The following is a 22,690-nucleotide window of genomic DNA, read 5'->3' on the forward strand; positions in this document are numbered from 1 at the left end:
GAACAATTTTAAGCATAGCAAATAGAAGAACACCCTCCAATATAAAGTGTTAAGTTATTTACTGAAGGAATCCTGCTTCAACTTTCTAACCAATGCAAGAATTCAAGTGTCAAACCTACTACCAGCAGTGGTATGCAAGATTTTAGGATTTATTTTTACTTCATAGGATGTTGGCCGAGCCTCTAATAGGTGTTGGGACAATAAATAAGACAATCAACATGAATCTAAATAAAAAGCCAAAAAATAACTGGCACAGTTTCCATCTACGTGAAATGTTATTGATCCTGTGCTCCGGTTAACCTTGATTGATAGACCTCTATATCCTTTCTCGCAACTCTACACCCAAACTGAATATGAAGCTTATATTTATTTGAAGGTATGCACTGCATAAAAATTACATGCAAGCATTTGTAGATGCTTCCATTCAACAAACCCCTTTCCTTGGGGTACCCTTTTCCTGGAAAACCTGCATTCTTCGGGAAGCGCCTATTCTGCCTCTTAGATTCTCATTACACAGGCAAAGTACTTGTTTCAAATAATGCAAGCTTTTTAGTGGATTCTCCACCATAAAAACACTTTCACAGCATCCGAGAGACAGCAAAGAGGTAAGGAGTACATGCATAGCACATGCCAAGCCCATCTCGGAAATAAAGAATAATTAGGCTCCTTCATAAGAGAAAATTGTCAACCATGTGTAGGATCACATCCTTCCCATCAGAATTGATACAATAGTTTTTAACCTGAACACAGAAAAAGGAAAATGTCACCTATACCAGCATATTTTCTATATTATGTTCAGGCTACCAGCTTAAGATAGTGATTTTTGCAAGCCCTTCTAGTAAATTCAATAAGCATGAATCTAGTAGAAACTATTATGAATGCTTGATTACATGGAAAGGCACAAGAGTCGACCTCTAGACTGAAATCAATTTGCATTGTGAAAACAAAGGAGGCAATGAATTTTCTTGTTGGTGGCATCCAACAGGACAAGAAAAGGAATTAGATATATATGTAGTGTATGATTTTGAGAGAAAGCAGAACTTACCTGAATGGTATTGTGTGCAAGAAATCTTTGTGTACTTCGTTTGAAGTTGACATCAATCCGTTCCCAGCTCACTTTCATTAAACCTCTGATCATTTCCTCTGCAATTGTTGTAAACAATGATGAAAACAGTGACAAGAGTGTTTGAGGAGCTGGAATAATCAAGTCATTCATTATCTTAACTATTGCTGAGAACACTTGTGCAATCAAGGGCACAGAACTCTTATAAAAGAGTTCTGAGAAATAAGTAACCTACACAGTTCCATTAACTGGCATGAAAGGAAAAATCAGAAGAAAACTTCTCCCAGCATCCAATAAATTGAAAACAGACTTGCAGAGGGTTCTTCAAAATCGAGGAAACTCATGATTTATGGACTCTTTAGAACCCGTTTCTAAAATGCTAAGAATTCATGAATGCATCGTAAAAAAGTTAGATATTTTTCATTTAATACCATATTCAGTGGAAAACTAACTCATAATCAAGGAGAATGAGACATAAAGCAAGGAAAGAAAGCTTAGAAAATCTCACAAATGCTCTCTTAAAGTGTGTATACCTTATTCTGAAGCACATGATGAGCACATCATAATGCTGTCAAGTTGCTATTAAGGTGGATCTCACTGACAAGGTTCTGACAGTGTAATCCTCTTTAATGGCAGGACAAACGGAAAGCTAATGTATATTACACATATGAAGTTCATGAACAACAGTCTAAGCTACTGAAGGGAATCCTCAATTCAAAAATTCATCTAAATTTCTTCACTATGAGAATTGTATTTTCAGTGTAGTTCAAGTACTGAAGAAACACGAAAATTGTGCAAAGGATAGCAATGGTCACAAAGAACACATGAAGAAGCGCGATGCTAACCCAAAAGAGATCACTCTCACATGATGAGAGATCCTTGCTTGACTCTCTTTTAATGACTCCTACCTAAAAGAATTGCAGTTTCAACCCATGCAAAGACATAACACAAACTTACTCCGAAAAGTAAATGGTTTCTCAATTCTGATCCTAAACTCAACTTATGCCTTACCTAAGGGCAAAAATTCTATTAAAAGAATGGTTCTGAAAGCATTGCCTGAATCTGGCTCCCTTCCAGACTTCCTTCACAACCTCCAAATCCCATATGCTATATAATAATGCTGTTGTCTAAAGTTTGTAATTTATCAATAACTCATAAAATATTTCTTACCAAAATCCAGCTGCTTAATTAAAGTATTTCAAGGCCCACAAGTAAATTTTCACATCCTATGCCATATAATAATGCTCGTCTAAAGTTTATAATTTATCAATAACTCAAAATATTTCTTACCAAAATCCAGTTGCTTAATTAAAGTATTTCAAAGCTCACAAGTTAATTTTCACATCCTTCAAACAAGAAGTGTTTTTGAGCCCAAATACTACATCCATCAAGAATCAACCACTAAAGTTTCCCTTATCAAAATCCTATACTGTTACTAATTTTTATCCAATAATAATGTGCCTATTTGGAAAGAGATAGGAACCATATTGCTAAAAAAATATGAATGTTTCAAATACTTAGTCTTGTTTAGAATCTTCTGGCAATTATCCCTCAATATTCACTCATTTGCATGAATTATTAGGCCAAGAGCTACAGTTGGATCTAACTAGGTTGCACAAGTGCAATTTTTATTTTTATTTTTTATGCATGCTGTGTGATTTAGAGCAACAAGACTAGCTACCGGTTTTTTGGCTCAGCATACACTCCAGAAGCTTTGAGTAGGTATTGCCTGAAGTAGACTTTCATTTTATGCATTATTTATGCACCTCTAGCTTTTAAAATCTTCAATATGTAATCTTCTTGTATTCTAGACCAACCTGTTTAAACACTGAAGATTTTACCCTGAGTATTTTTTTATTCCCAAAACAGTACACATGAAACATTAATTTCAACAAGACCTTATGAGCTTGTGATAAAGAATAGCCTGGAACAACTTGTCAAAGAGACAAATAGGTAACAAACCTTCCATGTCGATCGATTTGCGTCCATTGCCTTTGACCTTCAAAGGGACTTCTTGTTGAGGACTTGAAATTTTAGTTACCTCCTCATTTACAATATGTGGGTATTTCTCATTTCGCGCAAAATGTTGACGCTGGAAAAGAAAACACGGTGAGATGAACTCAACATGTAATTCAGCACTTTTATAAGGTTTAAGAATTACCTTTGGGAGCTCATTTCGATGCCGTATTGATGATGTACTCCATCCCACAATGTCTATAAAAGGTGTAAAGGTCTCCCAATTAGCAAGTGGGTATGTAACAAAAAATTAGTTCAGTACACCTAAATGATTAAGCAGTCTCCCTGACTCAAGTTTTCATTCTTGCAGTATTATCTAGGCATGTCAAGATCAGGTCTAGAAGTTGAGATATCCAATATTTTCTATTAAACAAATAGACATCAACATTGAACCATATAACAGATAAATCAGTGTAACAGGATACGGTCAAAACGAGCATTTGCATATGCAACACGGCGCCTGAAGGATTGCAAAGCAGACCTGCAGAAATAAGATGAGATGTGATGCCACGTTTAACCATTTGCTGTCACAGGATGCACTCATATGTTGTTATAGTTAGTTTATGATTATGAGGGCTTACATAAATTTAAGATCCTCACAATCACCAGCCATCTGAAGAAGAAGAGGAGGTTTTCCATTATCACAGTCGGTTAAAAACAGATGTTTCCCACTTCTACCAAAAAGCCATGATGTATGAGATGCTGCTTTTTCCAGGGTGTAAAAGCCACAGAAAACTGGGACCTGAAAAAATAAACTGGTTAAAAATACATGAACCACATGAAGATGAGCTATAGTCGTAATTTAAAAAGCATATCAGCAGTTGGACATGAGTATGTTCTTTATTTTCATGTTGCTCAACTGGCACTGTTATTATAGATAACTATCTCCGTAAAGGAGAAAACATTCCCTATATTGTTGTGTTTTCAGAAGTACTATAATAAACAGAAAAAAGAAGAAGAAAAAAAAACTTAGTTGCAATTGAAGAAACAACTATAAGTAGAGAAAAAACTGATTATAAGCCAAACATTTGATGTAGGGAACCGCATGGTCAGGATGTGGAGTTGAAAGTCTTTCACCACAAAAGAGATCTTGACCTCCCTGAATCTTTCTCATGAGCCCTTTCCAAATCTTTAATGACTAAAGCAGAGTAATCGCAGATGTATTTTTTTTTTATGGTATAGATACTATCTCTCATTGATATCAATCAGAAAAACTTCAAAAACACAAGGAAAATTAATTGATGTCTCACAAGGAAACTAGCAGAAGTTCACTTTTGACTGATTATTATGAAATTCAGAGAATAGAAGTTGACAAACAAGTTATTTCCAGTTAATTCATCAAAATTAAATCATTTACTTAGTTTTCCCATAAGAGTCTCATAGGAAAGTCCATGAACAAGTTAATCAATGAAGCATAACAAGATAGAATAGTGAATCCTAAAAAGGTTTCTTGACAGAGAAGCCATACCTCACATAAGGACAAATTTCAAAATTTCTACACACAAATTTCCACAGATCGATCACAGATAACATCAATAAGGAAAACTCTTGAGTGAATAATATCTCAAAGGAACTTCACATAAGAAAATAAAAGTGGAAGAGCATGCAGAGGATAAATGAATCACCTGTTTATGTCCCCTTGAACCAAGGTGTGGCGTTGCAGAGGTAATAAAATTCATGGGTTCCAATCCAGCAATTTTGCCCTTTAATTTCTCTTGGAGATATGAATCACCAGATCTATCATTTTTTTTATCTCCATTTTCTTGAGAAAGTTCTCCTGTGGCATCTCTTTCATAAAGCCTAGCTATAGCATATCTTGCTACCAGCCCACCTAATGAATGGCCTATAAATGAAATCTTCTGAACATCTGGGTATCGTTTTATGACCAATAGTACCTGAAAGAAATAGTACTTTGTCATTTCTTCCCTGATGGAAGCTTCACATTGCCAATTTTAGCTTGCAAGAACGGAAACCATATATAAGACCAATATTTACTCCTGATAAGAGAAATTTTATAGGCACTTATCAGACGAAGGGAAAGTTGTTTAATGATGTGATTGACACACCTCTTCTGCTAATCGATTGCCCATTACATCAACACCATCAAATGTCGACATTGAATAATTAGCTTTGCTGCCTGCATATTTCACAGTAATCAAATGCAACCCAGATTTAGACAGAAGCCCGTGATGTAGTAAATATCAAAGTTCAGTCCAGGAATTCCCTGTACGATTAAAATATCACAAACCAGCAACATTTTATCTGAGGTCCTGGAAATAAATTATCCACTATCTAAAAGAAAATTTGTATTGATTGAAAAGATTTAAATATCCAATGCTAAAAAATATGATCCCTCCAGTGAACAATCCAAAAAATTGCAGTTTAAATCTCAAATTACAACTGATACTGAAAAAACAAGGTTCCAGGGTAATAAAACTCACAGTGAACAATAACATCTTTGGGATACTTCTTCAACAATTGCTTAGCCGCAAACTTCCAATTTTGAGCACTGCACTATGTAAAAACAAAAGAAATTTACAAATACAAGTACACACAGGGAATTGGAGTCTACTGCAATTCAAAATATAACCTATTAAAATCACTTTAGCAAAGAGGAAAATTTTCAACCAGCAACATATAAACCCTGTAACTTCAAACATAAGCATTTATTGAGCCACATTAGAATAATTCCTAAAGCTAATTAATCAGTCTGTTAATATTAGATTACTGCAGAAATCAGAGCATGGACAAGTGAACTAACCTTCCTATGAGACCGTTAACCGTTATAACAAGGTGAGTTGGATTGGAAGGCTCTCCAGTACAATCGGCCTCCATTTCCAGACCTTCATCGTGTTCTGATCTGAAACATCCAAATTTTGGCACATACTTTGCCCTTCTCTTCCTAATCTTCCTACTCTCCTTGATTTCATCTTTACCGTTGCTGGATCTTCTTCCATACCCTGCTTCATCCGCAGTTTCGGAACTCGTCCGCAACTCCAAAGACGCCATGAATTTCTGGAGAGAGAAAGCGTGTGCGCGCGTAATATATAGGAGATTGTGGTGTGTTGATAAAAGCCTGTACGATGGCAGTGCTACTGCTTCTGGAAGGACCTGTGATTGCTGCCGTGGACCTCTTCTTCCCGTCTCCCGTTTCCGTTCCAACAAACAGGACGCGACACGCAATGCTTTGCCTTCTTTATTCTTTGTTGTCCGCCTTTCCCTTTTTTTTTTCCTCTTGATTTTCTCATTATTCAGTTTTGGCGGTTGATTTAAAAACAAAATATTGATTAAATGAGCCTTCTGCGTGTTGGATTTCAAAATTTAGTCGATTCATATTTATATTATTTATAGGCTTTTAAGTGGTTGAATAATGAGGATCAAGATGTTGACCTTTCGATCTTCTAGAAATCATATTTGGAAAAAATTATTGAGTCAACGGATGTTCGCCCAACTTGAAAAAATAGAAATTGCATTGATCTATAATCGGTGATAATTGTCAGTAATTTAGGTGGCCTGAATTTCGTCTGAAAAAAGCTTGCAAATTAATAACAATTATGTACATGTACAGGTATGTCTTTTAACCAATTAAAAACATTGCTTGAAATGACTTGGTTCTTCTTTGTTACGGGGAAAACCGGTGGAGAAAAGACTCTTCCGAGGCCCATTTAATAGTCAGGAGTTGGGGACAACAGGTGTGACAGTGGGCTTGTTTCTCCCAGGCCCAATTGCACTTTAATGGTTGGACCGGACCCTGTGGCTCTCCGCTGTCCATAATCCAGGTCAGGGAGGAGAGGATTCTTTTATTATGAGAGTCACAAAAAGTTCATTAACACGACGCCGTTTCTCTTATCCTCCTCCAAAAGGGCTACTAGCCCTGTTGCTTGTTGCCGTGGAGATGGGGCTTTTTTTTTGGATTCTAAAAGGACGAAAACTGTTTCACTCAATCTCTTGCTTCAAGAACGCTGCCAAGCTTATGATCGGGAAAGGCGTCGTCTGATGATAATGTCTTTGTAAATGTTGTATCCCAAGTTCAGATTTAAGGTATCACTCTTAAAAAGGGAAAAATCAAATTGGGGTCATTTGTGTTATAGAATATTCACGCGCCGACGGTTCATGGAGACATCTCGAAGTCCTTAGAGTTTGTTACAGCATTAATTTATTTCCCGGTTATTGTTGGGTACAGTCTAGATCCATCGATTATGCACATTGGATTCATGATGATTCTATTCAGCCTCTGATGTTGGAATGTTTGTTCAAATGTGCATCTATTGATTTCCGTGTTCTTGGTCCGCTGGTATGATGTGTTCATGATCCCAAGTTGAAGTATTTTCGGATGATTTACATCAGACTTTTTGAGGAGGGCATGAGGAGAAAGTTCTAGATTGGGATTGGAATATAATCCTTCAATTGAAACCTGGCTTTAGACGTTATAGTATTGGTGCAGGTTTCTACCGGCAAGCTAATGATTTCTTCTTCACTCATTCGGTTGTTTGCTTTAGATATTCTTGGGGTGGTATGGTGGGTTGTTGGAAAAGGAAAGAAACTAGGTTAGATTAGGCACCAAACGATGATGCTGGGTAGAATTTGAATGGAGGGGTTCATGATTCTTAAGCTCAAATCCACTGTCTTGAATCCTTTGTTGTTGTAGGGGAAAGGTGCCGATGAATCGAGTGTATACGAGTCGATTATATATGGATTGTGGGCATCTTTGGAGCGTGATATTTCCCTTTTACGATAGGTTGAACAACTTTTGACAAAATTGTGATGCTTCCCCAAAAATTAAATCCTCGTGCACTTGGCAAATTTACCCGGACACTGTTTGGATAGCCTTTTGAGACATGGTTCCTGCTTTGTATGAGCAAAATTTTAATCAAATGCATTTGAATTTCAGTGCCGGCTTGGACGTTTTGGCATTTTGTCTCTATGCAAGTATTTTTATGTTTTGGCTCGACATTGCAAAACCGAAATATGATGTGAGAATTGTTACTTCAGATTCCTGGACGTTACAAACTCCCACATTGCTGCTCTCTCTCGTGTCTTCGCACCTGCCTGAATGGAAAAGCCGCAAGTGTGGAGCATCTCAGTCGTAACAACACACTTTTCAGGCACATTATCTTGCATCTTTAACTAACTCTTTCCCAATTTTGGACGGATATGAGAATAGATTAGTTTCAACTGAATTCAATTTTGGCTTATTCTTACTCGTAGATCCTTTACCTTTTCAACATGTTTTCAGCAACTTTTCATGAGCTGATCTTGGAGTGTTTATTTCACTTTCATAGTCACCTTATGATTATAATCAGGACTGTTCTTTTGACTATACACAGTATTGTTCATTGTTTTCAATGGGCCCAAATGTAGCAGTGAAGAATTTGGATAAACTACATCTGAAATTAAATTTTTTGCATAAAATACAATCAGTAGCCGTCATATCGCCAACCAATTAAGGTTGGCGAAATGTTACTTCAGATGCTCCTACCATCCGTGTGATTAGACTCGAAATAAAAATGATCTTTTTTAGTGCGTCAGGGATGGCAAGGTGGGATGGTAGATCTAAATAGCAGAGAATGTTGGCACAGCTACAAATGAATCAATTGGATTCATTGGGAATTTGGGATGAACCCAAATATTGGTGGTAGAACAAGTTTGTTCTCTTAGTTTATGTGCATTCCCTGTTGTTGAGGTCAGGATTGGATTGTTCTATGACATGGAAAGTTCCTTTAGAATGGATTGAGAGCCATGGAACGTTCTCCCCATGGGTCATAAAATCCAGGATATCATGGCATCAGCTGAAAGCTCATTTTCACCTAACCAATGAATTTGCAGGGATCCAAGGACATTTGCCTTGTAATCAAAGACTTAAATAGAAAATTATCAAGAGGTAGTAAACTAAGGAAAACAGCGCACCACGATCTTTAACCTTCCATTTCAATTCAAGCTTGCAGAGGGCAAGTGGGCGACAATGGTTGCCCCAACCTGCAAGACAAAGTAAAGTAATAAACAAAAGCAAAGGAAGAGAAGGCTTAGAGCTTTATCCATACAGAGACCTAGAAGGAAAAAACAAATAAACGTTTTTCTTGGTATTATGAGAAGAGTGGATACGTGCTAAAAGAAAATATTGATCGCAGTTTGGACTCTGGATTACCCAGAAAAAATAAAACCCAAAGGACTGAAAAGCTAACGGCTTTGTCGGGAGACCTTTGATTGGTTGGTTGGATGGTCCCGCGCTTTCCGTAGACTTCACTTGAAAACTTCAATACGGACGTATATAATGAGGAGGATCTGGCCCTGCTGCTTCACAAGACGAGTCTCTAACACCCATCAGAAAGCAGAAGATATTCAGGTACTCTTTTGCTCTGTTCTGCATATAAAAGCACTGTTTGTGTTGATACCCATCTCAGAATTTCTCTAATTGGAGCTGTTTTGCTTGATCTTGTTTTGTGCTAGAGGTCCATCGGGACTATGGAGAACCCAAAAGAGGGTAATGCCGACCATGGTGTCTCAGAGGTATGGGTCTATTCATTTGTTCATCCTTGTAAAAGATTATTCTCTTTTGCAGTTCTATTTCTTATTTACATTTTTTTGGATTACTGGGTATTGCGTGCATCGTTCTGTTCGGGTACCTTACTTCTGTGCTCAGCAGAATAAACCACTTTCAAAGGTCATTTGATTAAAATAGCTCTAGTTGAGGCAATGGACTGCCTGTGGGTTTGGCATTTGTATGTTTTAATCCCCAAATTTGCAAAATACAAATCCTATAAGAAGTGGTTTGATTTGTTTAAGTGTTGGAAATAATGCTAGTGGTGGAGTTTGTGGATTCATATTTTGTATAAAGAATTAGAAGAAAAATGGAAATTACATAACATAGAGGCATGAAAACAATTGATGGAGTTAAATGGCTGAGTGTTCAGCAGTAAAGTTTTTGAACCCTAATAAGAATTTTGTGACTCTTTAGCACCTTTGACTTTGAATTTATTTGGTATTCCATAATTTTCTTCTTATTTTTTTGTAAAAATATATTATGTGCATGTACATTGCTATTACATACCCAGCCAACAAGACCATAAGCAGATTTGCATATGGAAATCTGTATAATTTAGTACACAAAGAGTTCTACCTCTCAGAGCTGAGAATTTGAGATAATTCAATTTGGTGTTTCATTGAATCATTGAAGTAGCTTGATGGTTATATCATTCCCAACTAATGTTTATGGACTTTTGTTTTTTGCCTGACAGAAACAAAATGAAAGCACAATCAAATCAAGGGACAGTTTGTCTTCTAATATCATACTGAACCATGATTTCTCTAGAGGTCTGCATTCATGGAACCTCAATTGCTGCAATGGTTCTGTAGTTTCAGCTGAGTCTGGCTTTTTGGAAGGAATATCAGTAAAATCTGGAGGTAATTATGCTGTAATTACAAATCGCAAGGAATGCTGGCAGGGTTTGGAACAAGATATTACAAGCAGAGTTTCCCTGGGTTCTACTTATTCTGTTTCCGCTTGTGTTGGAGTATCGGGCTCTCTTCAGGGATCTGCCGTAGTCCAGGCCACATTGAAGCTAGAATACCAAGGTTCAGCAACTAGTTATTTATTCATTGGAAGGTGATGAATTCTCTTTCTCCTATGGTTTCCCACCAAAAAGCTAAAAATAAAAAAATTAAAACATTATAAAAAGAACCACAGGAGAAAAAAAACCCAGAAAAGGGAATGGAGAAAATTTGTTTTAACAGCAGTTACAACCTACCACTTGCAGAACCTCTGTATCAAGAGAGCAGTGGAAGAAATTGGAAGGGACATTCTCATTGTCAACTATGCCTGACCGAGTTGTATTTTACTTGGAAGGCCCTTCTCCTGGACTGGACCTTCTCATAGAATCAGTTGTTATCTTCTGTTCTAGCCCCACTGAGGAGGAGGTGAGTATTTCCTGTAACCCTGTTTCCAATTTAATATACTAAAAACCACTTCTATATCAAATTCGCAAATTTGTCTGATTTGTTGGTAATATGGAATGGTAGAAAGAGTTCCATAAGAGTAGTGATCAAGTGTTAAAGAAAAGGTTAAGAAGTTTATTTGGTTTGTTCAATCTAGTTTGACTAGCTTGTTACTGATTCATTTCTGATACATGTCTTCCTATCTATTTTGGAAGAGTTCAAGTACAAGATGTGCTGCAGCAGGAGATGAAAACATCATACTAAACCCCATATTTGAGGATGGTGTTAACAATTGGTCTGGAAGGGGCTGCAAGATTCTATTACATGACTCTATGGGAGGTGGAAAAATTGTTCCACAGTCTGGAAAGTTCTTTGCATCTGCAACTGAACGCACACAGAGCTGGAACGGAATTCAGCAGGAGATCACTGGAAGAGTGCAGAGAAAACTCGCTTACGAGGTTGCTGCTGTGGTTCGGATATTTGGTAACAATGTCACTAGTGCTGATGTACGGGTTACTTTATGGGTCCAAACACCAAATCTCCGTGAACAGTATATAGGTGTTGCCAAGTTAGTTTCTTTTTCCCTTTCTGCTTTTTCAAATTTTTAATTTAGTGTATGGATTTGAATGTTGTATGGAGTAATGAGTCAGAATGGGTTTACACTATGCAGAGAACGGTTCTAGTTTGTTTTCATCATTCATTTGTCAAATTTATAACACATACACAAATTAACATCCACCTTATATTTAGAATCCATGACATCCTATAAAAACTTCTAGCTAGCAACTGTGAGACCTTTTTTGTGGCCCTATGTACAGGTAAATGAAATGATTAAAATATTCATATAATTTTCCAATTGTATAGCCCAGTTCCATAATTAATAATGTCCAGAAGGCAAGGATTCCTACTTGCACGACCTAATTATATTGTTTTCTGCAGTTCTTGGCATAATGGGAAAACTAAATCTAGGCATTCAATGTTTTAGGTTTTGCTCAATCTACTACTCACTTCCTTGTCAGCTTCTTACACTCATGCCCCATATATCAATGCAGCACTATATATGCATATGGACTTAGTTCCGGTCTTTACATTTTTTTTCCCTTGATTCAGCACGGAATGCATTTGTTGTTTTAATCATGCTTGCACCATAACAGTTCCTCCATGTTTCTTTAAATTGCTGAAAGGAATTTGGTTTGTTCTGAAGTTCGCAGGCAACAGACAAGGATTGGATTCAGTTGCAGGGAAAGTTCCTTCTCAATGCCTCCCCATCAAGAGTAGTCATTTATTTGGAAGGTCCACCTCCAGGCACTGACATACTTGTCAATAGCTTAGTAGTAAAACATGCAGAAAAAATCCCTCCTTCACCACCACCAGTTATCGAGGTTGGTTGAATAAATGATTTGGATTTAGAAATGTTTTCAATGTGTTTCTCTCAATACCTTTGCCCTAGATATTTGATAGGTGCATTCTTGGACTCAAATTCTGAGTGTCTTAAGGATTCAAAGTTGGTTCTTATTTTGTAGGATCCAGCTTTTGGAATTAATACAATCCAGAACAGCAATCTCAATGATGGCTCCAATGGGTGGTTTCCCCTTGGTAGTTGCACTTTAAGTGTTGCAACAGGTTCACCACGTATACTTCCTCCAATGGCAAGAGATTCCCTTGGAGCTCATAATCCTCTAAGTGGTCACTACATCCTTGTAACCAATCGCACACAGACTTGGATGGGTCCTGCTCAGATGATCACTGATAGAGTGAAACTCTATTTGACATACCAAGTGTCTGCTTGGGTTCGAATTGGTCCAGGAGCAACTGCTCCTCAGAATGTGAATGTTGCACTCGGTGTGGATAGTCAGTGGGTAAATGGAGGTCAGGCTAACGTTAGCGATGACAGATGGTATGAAATTGGTGGATCCTTCAGAATTGAGAAGCAACCATTGAAGGTTATGGTTTATGTACAAGGTCCTGCTTCAGGTGTTGACTTAATGGTTGCTGGACTTCAAATTTTCCCTGTTGATCGACATGCAAGGTTTAGACATTTAAAGAAGGAGACTGATAAGGTAATTGGTAGACATGATTTTTGGAGATGATTAATTATGCCATAGTAGGACTTCAGAATGGGAAAAGATGGAACATTACTGCCTTAACTATTTACTTAAGTGGATAGGGGATATTAGACACTGTTTACCTCAAAATTCAAATCAGTAACATTTGAAATATAGCTTTCTGTCATTAGGAAGTTTCTTGCTCTGGGTCATGGTATGTTCCAAAAAAATCGAGTATAGCACCACTGGGCCTGTATGAGAAATCTCCCTCCTCAACAGCTTAGGCTGCAATTCATGCTGGTAAAATTAGATAATGGAAATGAATTTAGAAACTCCCTCCTATTGCCATGCCCCAGATGACAAGATACTTGATATTTGTCGAATAAATATTTCTAAACTGAAATAAAATGACTTCCCTTTTTTCTTGGGAAGTTTTAAGGACACATTTTTAAGGTACTATGTACTATTTCCAATATTTGTAGCATCCCACACGCCCCACTCCCCAGTAATTATTGGTAGTCCTAGCCTAGGTATTTTATATTGGTGAAATTTACTCCATTTTCCTTTTTAATAAACAGGTTAACCGGTTCTTTTCCATCTTTAAATTTCTTAATTCCAATTGATTTGAACATTTTTCATTTTGCTTCCATGCAGATACGTAAGCGTGATGTCATCCTAAATTTCTCAGGTTCAGGAACAGGAACTTCTATAGGCACATTTGTTAAAGTCAGACAAACACAGAACAGTTTCGGGTTTGGTTCCTGTGTCAGCCGAACAAACATAGACAATGAAGATTTTGTTGATTTCTTTGTAAAAAATTTCAACTGGGCTGTGTTTGGAAATGAGTTGAAGTGGTATTGGACAGAGTCACAACAAGGAAACTTCAACTACAGAGATGCTGATGAGCTCTTGGACTTGTGCAAGAGCCACAACATGGAAACGCGAGGTCATTGTATCTTCTGGGAAGTGGAGGGCACAGTCCAGCCATGGGTCAAATCACTAAACAAAAATGACTTGATGACGGCTGTTCAGAACCGTCTGACAGGCCTTCTCACCCGCTACAAGGGGAAGTTCAGGCATTATGATGTGAACAACGAGATGCTGCATGGATCATTCTATCAAGATCGATTGGGTAAAGACATTCGAGCAAACATGTTCAAGACTGCAAATCAACTAGATTCATCTGCCGCCCTGTTTGTGAATGATTATCATGTTGAGGATGGATGCGACACCAGATCATCTCCAGAGAAGTACATTGAACAGGTTATTGACCTGCAAAAGCAAGGTGCACCTGTGGGAGGAATTGGAATCCAGGGACATATAGATAGTCCAGTTGGGCCAATTGTTTGTTCTGCCCTAGATAAATTGGGTGTTCTTGGCCTTCCAATCTGGTTCACAGAGCTTGATGTGTCTTCCATTAATGAATGTATCAGAGCAGATGATTTGGAAGTCATGCTTCGGGAAGCTTTTGCCCATCCTGCAGTAGATGGTATTATGCTCTGGGGCTTCTGGGAGTTGTTTATGAGCCGAAACAATGCACATTTAGTGAATGCAGAGGGCGAAATCAATGAAACTGGTTGGAGGTACCTCGCTCTTAGAAAAGAGTGGCTGTCCCATGCTCATGGGCACATCGACGAGCAGGGAGAATTCATGTTTAGGGGCTTCCATGGATCATATGTCGTGGAAATCGGTACTGGCTCAAAGAAAATTTCCAAGACATTTGTCGTTGACAATGGTGAGTCACCTCTGGTGGTTTCCATTGGCTTATAGACACCAAGTAACGACTGCTACTTGACAATAAATAGAGAACTCTTCACGGGTTCCATATCATTAAAGACGTTCAGCAATAAAAAGTGATGTGTCGGTTGGCTTCATATGTATCCCCTTGAGTTGTGTGTACACACAAACTTCGTTGTAACTGCCAGGCAAATAATAAAAGAGATGGTCTTGTTGGTTGTGATACTTTGTGGTTTCAACTTGTTTTGCTTGACATCAAATGTGAATGATAATGTTGGACACCCTTATCCTCCCTTGCATTCTTCTCTAAAGTCTCAAGATGCAGGGTGGGTGGCAGGTCACGGACTCATGGCAAATGCATATATGGAACCAGATTGGATCTTTCAGCAGTTCAACTCATTAGTCATTGGTCATGACTAGAAGCCAATGACAAGTCCTGGATAGAAGCCCTGTTCACTACAGCTCTAGGACATGAGGGCCACGCCAAGTCCAAACCACTACTTTTGTATTTCGATCAAGATGGGGCAGGCCCATCTGGTAAAAGTCCGTGTAAGACCCAACTTCACTTTAATGATTGGGTCCATTAGACCCGGACCAGGGTCGTCAAGTTCCAACATTTACCTTGTTGAAATAGACGAACGTATGCTCATGGGCTTTACCAAATTAGCCCAAACCAATATGGAAAAGGCAAAGTCTAGCTTACGCTTGGTCCCTAATAGAGTAGCTTAGACAGGCCCTACTCCATAACAACCGACAGCAAAATACGGGCGGCCTACTTGATAAAAAGTGAAGCTCAACGCCCAGCTACTTGCACAAAATGGCTGAGACATCGAGTTGCGCTCCTTGGCTCAGGCTGTCTTTTATGTCCTTAACCTTTTTAAAATTATTTAGGGTTTATATTATCAGTATCATCCCCACCTACTAGGGTTCAGAAGGCTTTAGGGAATAGCAGTTTCACTCTTCTTTTCCCCTTTCGAACAGCCCCATTACAGGCATGGATGTTTCTGCATGGAAAAGATGTCACGAAGCCCAAAATAACTATCCCCAGCCAAGCCCATCCCAGCCCAGCCCATTAAGGGAGATAGCGAAAGATAACAATAAACATATAAAGAAAGAATAAATCCACGTGGATGGCGAAAAATGTCGGGGAAAACTGAAAAGATGGGCCTGTCAACTATCCAGACGTCTTTGACCTGGCCCACTAAGGGAGAAGATCGTGGGCTGGCAGGAAACAATAATTGAAAAGAGACCGGTACTACACCCATGTCGAAGTCAAGAACAAGGTTAGGTGTGGTTTAGAATTGGTGGGCAGAAAGCTGGTCCGATGAATTTTTCAGCACCGATGCTTACATTGGCATAATAATAGTCGCAAAATGCAGAGGTGGATAGAAGGCGTGTTAGATAAACATCAATGCATAAGAAATAAATCGAGGGCCATTCCTCCAAGTAGTGAAATTGAGTTTAATGTGGAGTTTACCATATAGAGAAGGGCATATCAGGTTAGCAACAATCATTTGAGGCTCTTAAATTATGGGAGGAGGGAGGGACCCACCAAGGCTTTTTTGCAACTTAAGGCCCACAAATCACATCAGCTGAAAGACTCCCACCATCTACTTCTCTAACTATGAAAGGGCCAACGGTGGGGCCCCCACCCACACAGTCTCATCTCTGTCTCAAATTACCTGGTTGCAGTGGACCCACAACCCACATGGGTGTATAGGAACCCTGCCGGGACCCAAGGCGCATAATAGACCAAGCTGAGCTGACGGGCTGAGAAGGAGAGATGGGCGTCAACATCAGAGGAGTTAACATTTGATATGATACAAGGTGGGTCCCAACGAGGTGCATGAAAAATTAAATAAAGAAATGGGGCAGTGGTTGGGACTTGGGAGGGTGAGGGTGAGGGTGAGGGTGAGGGGGAGTGCGAGTGCGAGTGAAGTGAAGTTGGGACTGACAAGGCTATGATGTCTACTGCATCGGGAAACAGCTCTCGCGCTGTTTCCGCGCGCTCCCAACCCCACCCCGAGCCACGTCCTTAAAGGTGCCAAACCACTGCCGCTGCCAGCCTCCACCCAGCTTTTATGATTACTTGATTCCGCTAATTCGCATCCCAACTTCGGCTTCAAACTCTGAGATGGTATTTCTACGGTTGCTGGTAGTTTTGGCACTGCCGCTCTGTTCTCCCTGTATGTCTAGTCCCTGGTTGATGGATGTGGGGGGTCCCCATTCAAACCCTCCCTCAGTCCCTCATCCTCTATTCTTCTGCTCATCTCTCCCTCTCACTTTCTCAGACTACTACAGGGTTGACTCGGTAACAGGCTACTAGAATATAGAGTTCACTTGGTAACACACTAACACACCGATCATATAGTAAATTGCGATGTTCGTTTCCTTATGTAAACACTAAAAATAAAAATAAACCTTTCAGGATGAAAATAAATAAATAATTAAAGAAGAAAATACTACTTTCCATTATTTTTAAATACATAAAACAATTTAAAAAACATAATTCTTATTAAAAAAAATTCATATTAAATTAAATAATCCTAATAAACTAACTAACATAATCTTGATTTATGGAGGACTTCCACAATTCCTTAAACCAAGTTCTTCTACGTTACTTATGCTTATCACCTTTATAAAAATGTCTACAATTTGATTTTTAGAAGAACAAAATTTAAGGATAGTTTTTTTTTATCTTTTACTAACTCATGAATACAATGAAATTCGATCTTAATATGTTTGTTTGTTTTATGAAAATTTGAATTCTTGATGAAAGTGGTTGCTGATTTATTATTGTCATTTTTTTTACCAACTCATGAATATAATGAAATTTTATTATTTCATAAAAAATATTGGATTCTTAACCAATGTAATTGTTGGTTTACCATCAAGAAAAATCTTTATAACAACTTATTGAGTATGTTTTAAATCAAAGAACATTTGACCCAATAAAATCATTTAAGCAGCATCACTAGTAGTCGTGGAACCTAAAATATACTCAATTTCTACATTCAATTACAAAGCGGCTTCTTATTTTTTATTTGATGATTAAAAAAAAAACTTTTGAACTAAGATTAATTGTATAACCTCAAGTGTTAATATGCTTCTCTAGATCTCATTATCCATGCATCCATTAAGTTCAATTTTATTATCATATCTGCAAAGAATACGATTGTGTTGCATACCTTTGATGTACTTTATGATTTGTTTTACTATTTGCAAGTGAGACTCGAGTGAAAACTTCATAAATTTCCTTATAAGCCAAACTCCATATGCAAATTCGATATTAGAAAGTTGAATAATGCGTACTCTTAACCATTCTTAAAAAATTTTATAAGATTAATAAAGTTACATAAGTTATTTTCCCCTAATTTCATCTTGAATTTTTTAAGAATATTACTTGCACAATTCTTTTAAAAAATAAATATTTATCTACTTCAATTAAATTGTCCATATATAAACACATAATAAGAATGTAATAAATTAAATTTGAAAATAAAGTTCGTTCATAATATCTTTGAAATCATTTCTTAAAAAAAAAAAAAAAAAAAAAGGTATTTACGTGTGTTTGTCATACTCTTAGAGTTTGTTCACTAAAAGCATTTTTTTTAGTTTATAAACTTTTTCTTCACTTTTTTTGTTCATATATCTTGCAAATTGCTCAACATGTTTCCCTTCTTCTAATTTGTCATTCATAAAAGCTCATTTGACATTGATTTGAATGATTTTCTAATGATTTTATGTAGCAAGCAATAGAATTATGCCATTAATCATATCAAATCTAGCAATATGCACAAATACTTCAAAATAATCTTTAGTTTGGTTCTTGCTTTGAAGTGATAGCCTCCTTCATTTGACTTGTACTTGATTGTGTACACTCATTTAATATCAATCAACTTCTTACCATTGGGGCGATTTCTAAGCTCGTGTTTATTTCTTGTTTTAATTGCACGAATTTCTTCACTCATAGCTTTAAGTAAACAATCATCACTAACAGCTTCCTCATAGCTTAATGAATCATAGTATACAAAGAAAACAAAATTCATTAATTCTTCACCTATTGGGTTCTTATCATCACTAGCAATGTAATATGATAAGTATATAGGCAAGACACATTGACATTTTGGATGCCTTGATAATTCTAAAAGATAAGGAGTCATGATTGGCGCACTAATAGGCTACAAATTTTGGTATTTACTCTGTTCTTCAAGATAAATGTAAATACTTGATGATATTTTTTCATTATAAGATCAATTTCATACTTCTTTGCTCATCAAAGATTATATCATCATTAACAATCATTTTTTTTTTATTCTTGAATTATATAATTTATAATCTTTCGTTACCTTCTTGTAGCCAATAAACATCACTTTTCACCTTGATCATCAAGTCTCTTTCTTTTGCAATATATCAAATATATGTTTATGTCATGCAACCACACACCTTTAAATAATCAATATGAAGTTTTTTTTTATCACTCCAAGCTTTTTGTAGGATCCTGTCATAAACAATTTAAGTAGGACATTTATTGAATAAATAAACTTCATAAGAAAATGCTTCCACCAAAAAATATTTAGGTGATTGCTTTAAGTACAACATGCATATCACCATATTCATATTTTAAGTAGTAGTCCTAACTATTTTCAAAATTTTAATGGAATGTTCTCTTCATTTTCTCACACAAGCTTTAAAATTTTTATATACATCTACATATATATTTTTTACTTTAAAAAATAAACTCAAACATTTAAACTAAAATCATCAATAAAAGCAATGATATCCATTTAGAAAAACTTCCACCTAACACAAATATTGAATGAATCAAGTCAAGAGACTTCATTGTTCTTCATGATTCTCCTCTAGGAGAAGGGTCCCTATCCTACTTTTTCAAAACACATGTTTTACAACTTCATTTGTTTGTAGAATTAATAAAGAATGACTAAAAAAACTACTTTATCTGCAGTAAGTATACTGGGATTTCTAAACTTTAAATGTCTCAAATATAAATATCATACCCGGATTCTTATCTTTACTTATAGAATTGAAGTAATGTAAATTTCTATACTTAATATTTAATGAAAATAAGTGATGCTTCACTGTCATTTTTATCTTTACTATTAATCACTTGTAGTGATTGTTAATTGTACGAACGCTCTTATAAAACATCCAAATGTTATACCTTATTTTTGAAAGTTGTCCCATAATCAATAGATTTTGGTCTTGGATGAATAATACATTATAAATAATTTTTTTGTGTTCTATACTTCAATTTGATAGAAATCTCATCTTTACATTTAATCGATACTATTGCATCATTCCTAAACTTCACTTCTAAATCTCATTTAACTAAAAGAAACATTTTTTCTTATTGTAGGTATGATTACTCTAATTTGTATCAAAAAATCATGTGCTTTTATTTTCTTTCTTTTGAAATACCTAGTTACTAATAAGTTTTTTGAATTTTCACCTTTTATTTTCTTTAGTAATAGCCTAAAAATTCCTCATACTTGATCTTCTAGCTCTGCATTCAAATTTGTAATGATCATATTTTTGCAATAATCAATTGAATATGATATTTATTATTTGTTTAAATTGAAGTATCATTTTTTCCTTTTTAACCCAATATAAAGTTTCTAACATTTTTTACTTGATTTAGAATTATCTAGGAACTTTTTTTTAAATAAGATTTAGTTGGCTTTGATTAGATTTCATTTTATAGACCTGAGTTAATGTTTGTGAAAAATAATAATAAAAAAAACCCTTTCTATTTTCTTAATTTAAATAAACTCAAATTGTCTTTTTAAAATCTGTAGTAAAGTATGTTTTACCTTCTATACTTTGTAGGTATTTATCAAAATGTTCATTCACCTTTTATTATGGTTGCATTTGTAATTTTTAAAATATTAGGCAATGATATCAATCAATAGATGCAAAGATAATCATTCGTAACTTTTTTCTTTTAAAATTTCATTGTATTATCTTTTTATATTTGTGTGAGCTTTGCTTGATTTATTCTGTGATGTCCTACATCGAATAGAAAAGAAAAAAATTTGTATTATATATTTATGAGTCCCTTTTAATTATGTAAACGTATTTTAAAGTCATGAAAATCTCTTTTATTTGAACACGTCATTAGTATTTGTTGTTCATTTTTTATTTTTTCTATTTTTTAATGTATAAAGAATTTTAAAAATAAAAAATTTAAAGTAATTAATACACTTCCCACCTTACTTTTTATAATAATAAAATAAGAAGAGTTGAAAATTCCTACTTTTTTTTTTATGTCATCTATATGAATTTTAAAAATTAATCATGTAATAAAAAATAATTAAAATCATTTATGGACCTTAGAAATCCAATACCAAAAGTAAAATAAATAAATAAATAAAAACTCTTTACATGGCTTTCTATCAACTCTATAAATTTTCCAAAATTTAATTTTGTAACACATTTAAATATTTATTTAATGCATGCACATATCATATCATTGTTTAATTCTCTTTTAAACATTTTCAAAATTTAACTTTGATAAGATATTCAAAATTTGGATGCATGTGTCACATCATCCATTAAAGATATTGTATGTAAGTTCCACTTTAGTCGTAAGTTCATACATAAAATAAGAAAATATTAGAAATTTAATTGTTATGAAAATATTGAAAATTAACTTGGAAATTAGCAAGGATAAGAAATATAATATTTTGAAAATTAATTATTTTTTAAAATTAACTTGGAAGAATATATTAATAAGTTATTAACCCAATGTTCCATTTGAATATATTTTTTATATTTATTTTTAAAAATTTTAAATAGTAGTATTTCTTAAATAAAATATGACAAAATTTACATACTTACCTTGAAAAATAATAGTTTTAAAATTTATTTAAATTTTTTTGAGGTATTAAAAAAAATGAAAAACATTTAAGATATATATAAAAAAAATTATTATCTTAAATTTTAAAAATTTTAAAAGTGATTTATAAAAAATCTATAACTTTTTATATAAGATGTTCCACTTTAATATAATTTTTTTTTAATTTTAAAAATAAAAAATATATCCAAAAATAATCCTAATTAATCATTTTTAAAAAATCTTAAAGAAATTCGAAACAATATATGTATTATGTTTATTTATTATGGATAAAAATCTTACACGAGAATTTGGAGTTGGTCTTTTATATAAAATAATAAAAAAAAAAACCCCAAAGGACATTTTATTATAAGAAAGATAGAGCATAATACCAAGATTTGCTTGTTTTGGTTTCATCACTCATCCATTTCTTGGAATTTTCTTTCCTTTTAAAGGTTTGTACTATAGTGACACTTTTTGATTGGTTTCAATGATAGTCGAAAAGATATCAAAAGGTTTGAAAAAATCATATTCTCGTGAATGCTATTACGTCGTATTTGTGAAGACACGGATTATTTATTTAATTTAGGTTATACTTGAAAGTAAATGACTAATTCGTCGTATTTGTGAAGACACGGATTACTTATTTAATTTAGGTTATGCTTGAAAGTAAATGACTAACTCTAATTACTTAGACTATGTGAGTAAATGAGACAAAACATTTTATTATATTTTGTCTATTTCATTGCCATCTAGACCAATCCAAAGAAAACGTAAATAAATTAGAAATAAAATGAAAGTAAAACCTAAACAAGACCCTTTATTCTAGTTCTAATTTTGATGAAACTGTACACAAATTTAAAGGGATAAATTCAAGGCTATCAAAGATTTGTTTTGAATAACTTCTTTTAGAAGAAATGCTAATTGGATGACTGATGTCAAGAAGAATATTTTATCAAATATAATTGATCTTTTTAATCTCATTGAATCACAACTTGCTATGTATTGACATGTAGTGATAAATTAATTAAACAGATACCAAAC

At 35.1% G+C, this 22,690-nt stretch overlaps 2 protein-coding genes across 3 annotated transcripts; one reads left to right on the forward strand and one right to left on the reverse strand.

The window, feature by feature from the left end:
- Positions 1-22: 22 nt before the first annotated feature.
- LOC104882510 (putative lipase ROG1) lies at positions 23-6,357 on the reverse strand. The gene is made up of 10 exons (XM_002283524.4): positions 5,841-6,357; positions 5,521-5,588; positions 5,146-5,216; positions 4,705-4,974; positions 3,661-3,821; positions 3,505-3,560; positions 3,225-3,277; positions 3,026-3,155; positions 1,046-1,143; positions 23-740 (listed from the first exon to the last, which is right to left on the reverse strand). The coding sequence occupies exons 1-10, from the start codon at positions 6,086-6,088 to the stop codon at positions 669-671; spliced, it is 1,227 nt and encodes a 408-aa protein (XP_002283560.1). The 5' UTR covers positions 6,089-6,357; the 3' UTR covers positions 23-668.
- A 525-nt stretch (positions 6,358-6,882) lies between these two features.
- Positions 6,883-15,018, forward strand: LOC100253904 (endo-1,4-beta-xylanase 1). 2 transcript variants are annotated; one of them, XM_059734867.1, is made up of 10 exons: positions 6,883-7,120; positions 8,072-8,184; positions 9,208-9,422; positions 9,527-9,586; positions 10,315-10,682; positions 10,834-10,993; positions 11,227-11,579; positions 12,216-12,393; positions 12,535-13,071; positions 13,711-15,018. In XM_059734867.1, exons 3-10 carry the CDS (start codon positions 9,351-9,353, stop codon positions 14,824-14,826), a joined length of 2,844 nt encoding a protein of 947 aa, XP_059590850.1. In that variant the 5' UTR covers positions 6,883-7,120; positions 8,072-8,184; positions 9,208-9,350; the 3' UTR covers positions 14,827-15,018. The 2 variants fall into 2 exon arrangements, with proteins under 2 accessions (XP_059590850.1, XP_010664470.1); XM_010666168.3 differs by having other exon boundaries at positions 6,888-7,120; positions 8,072-9,422.
- Positions 15,019-22,690: the final 7,672 nt, after the last annotated feature.

Source organism: Vitis vinifera, chromosome 18, assembly GCF_030704535.1.
Source record: "Vitis vinifera cultivar Pinot Noir 40024 chromosome 18, ASM3070453v1".
NCBI classification, from domain to species: Eukaryota; Viridiplantae; Streptophyta; class Magnoliopsida; order Vitales; family Vitaceae; genus Vitis; species Vitis vinifera.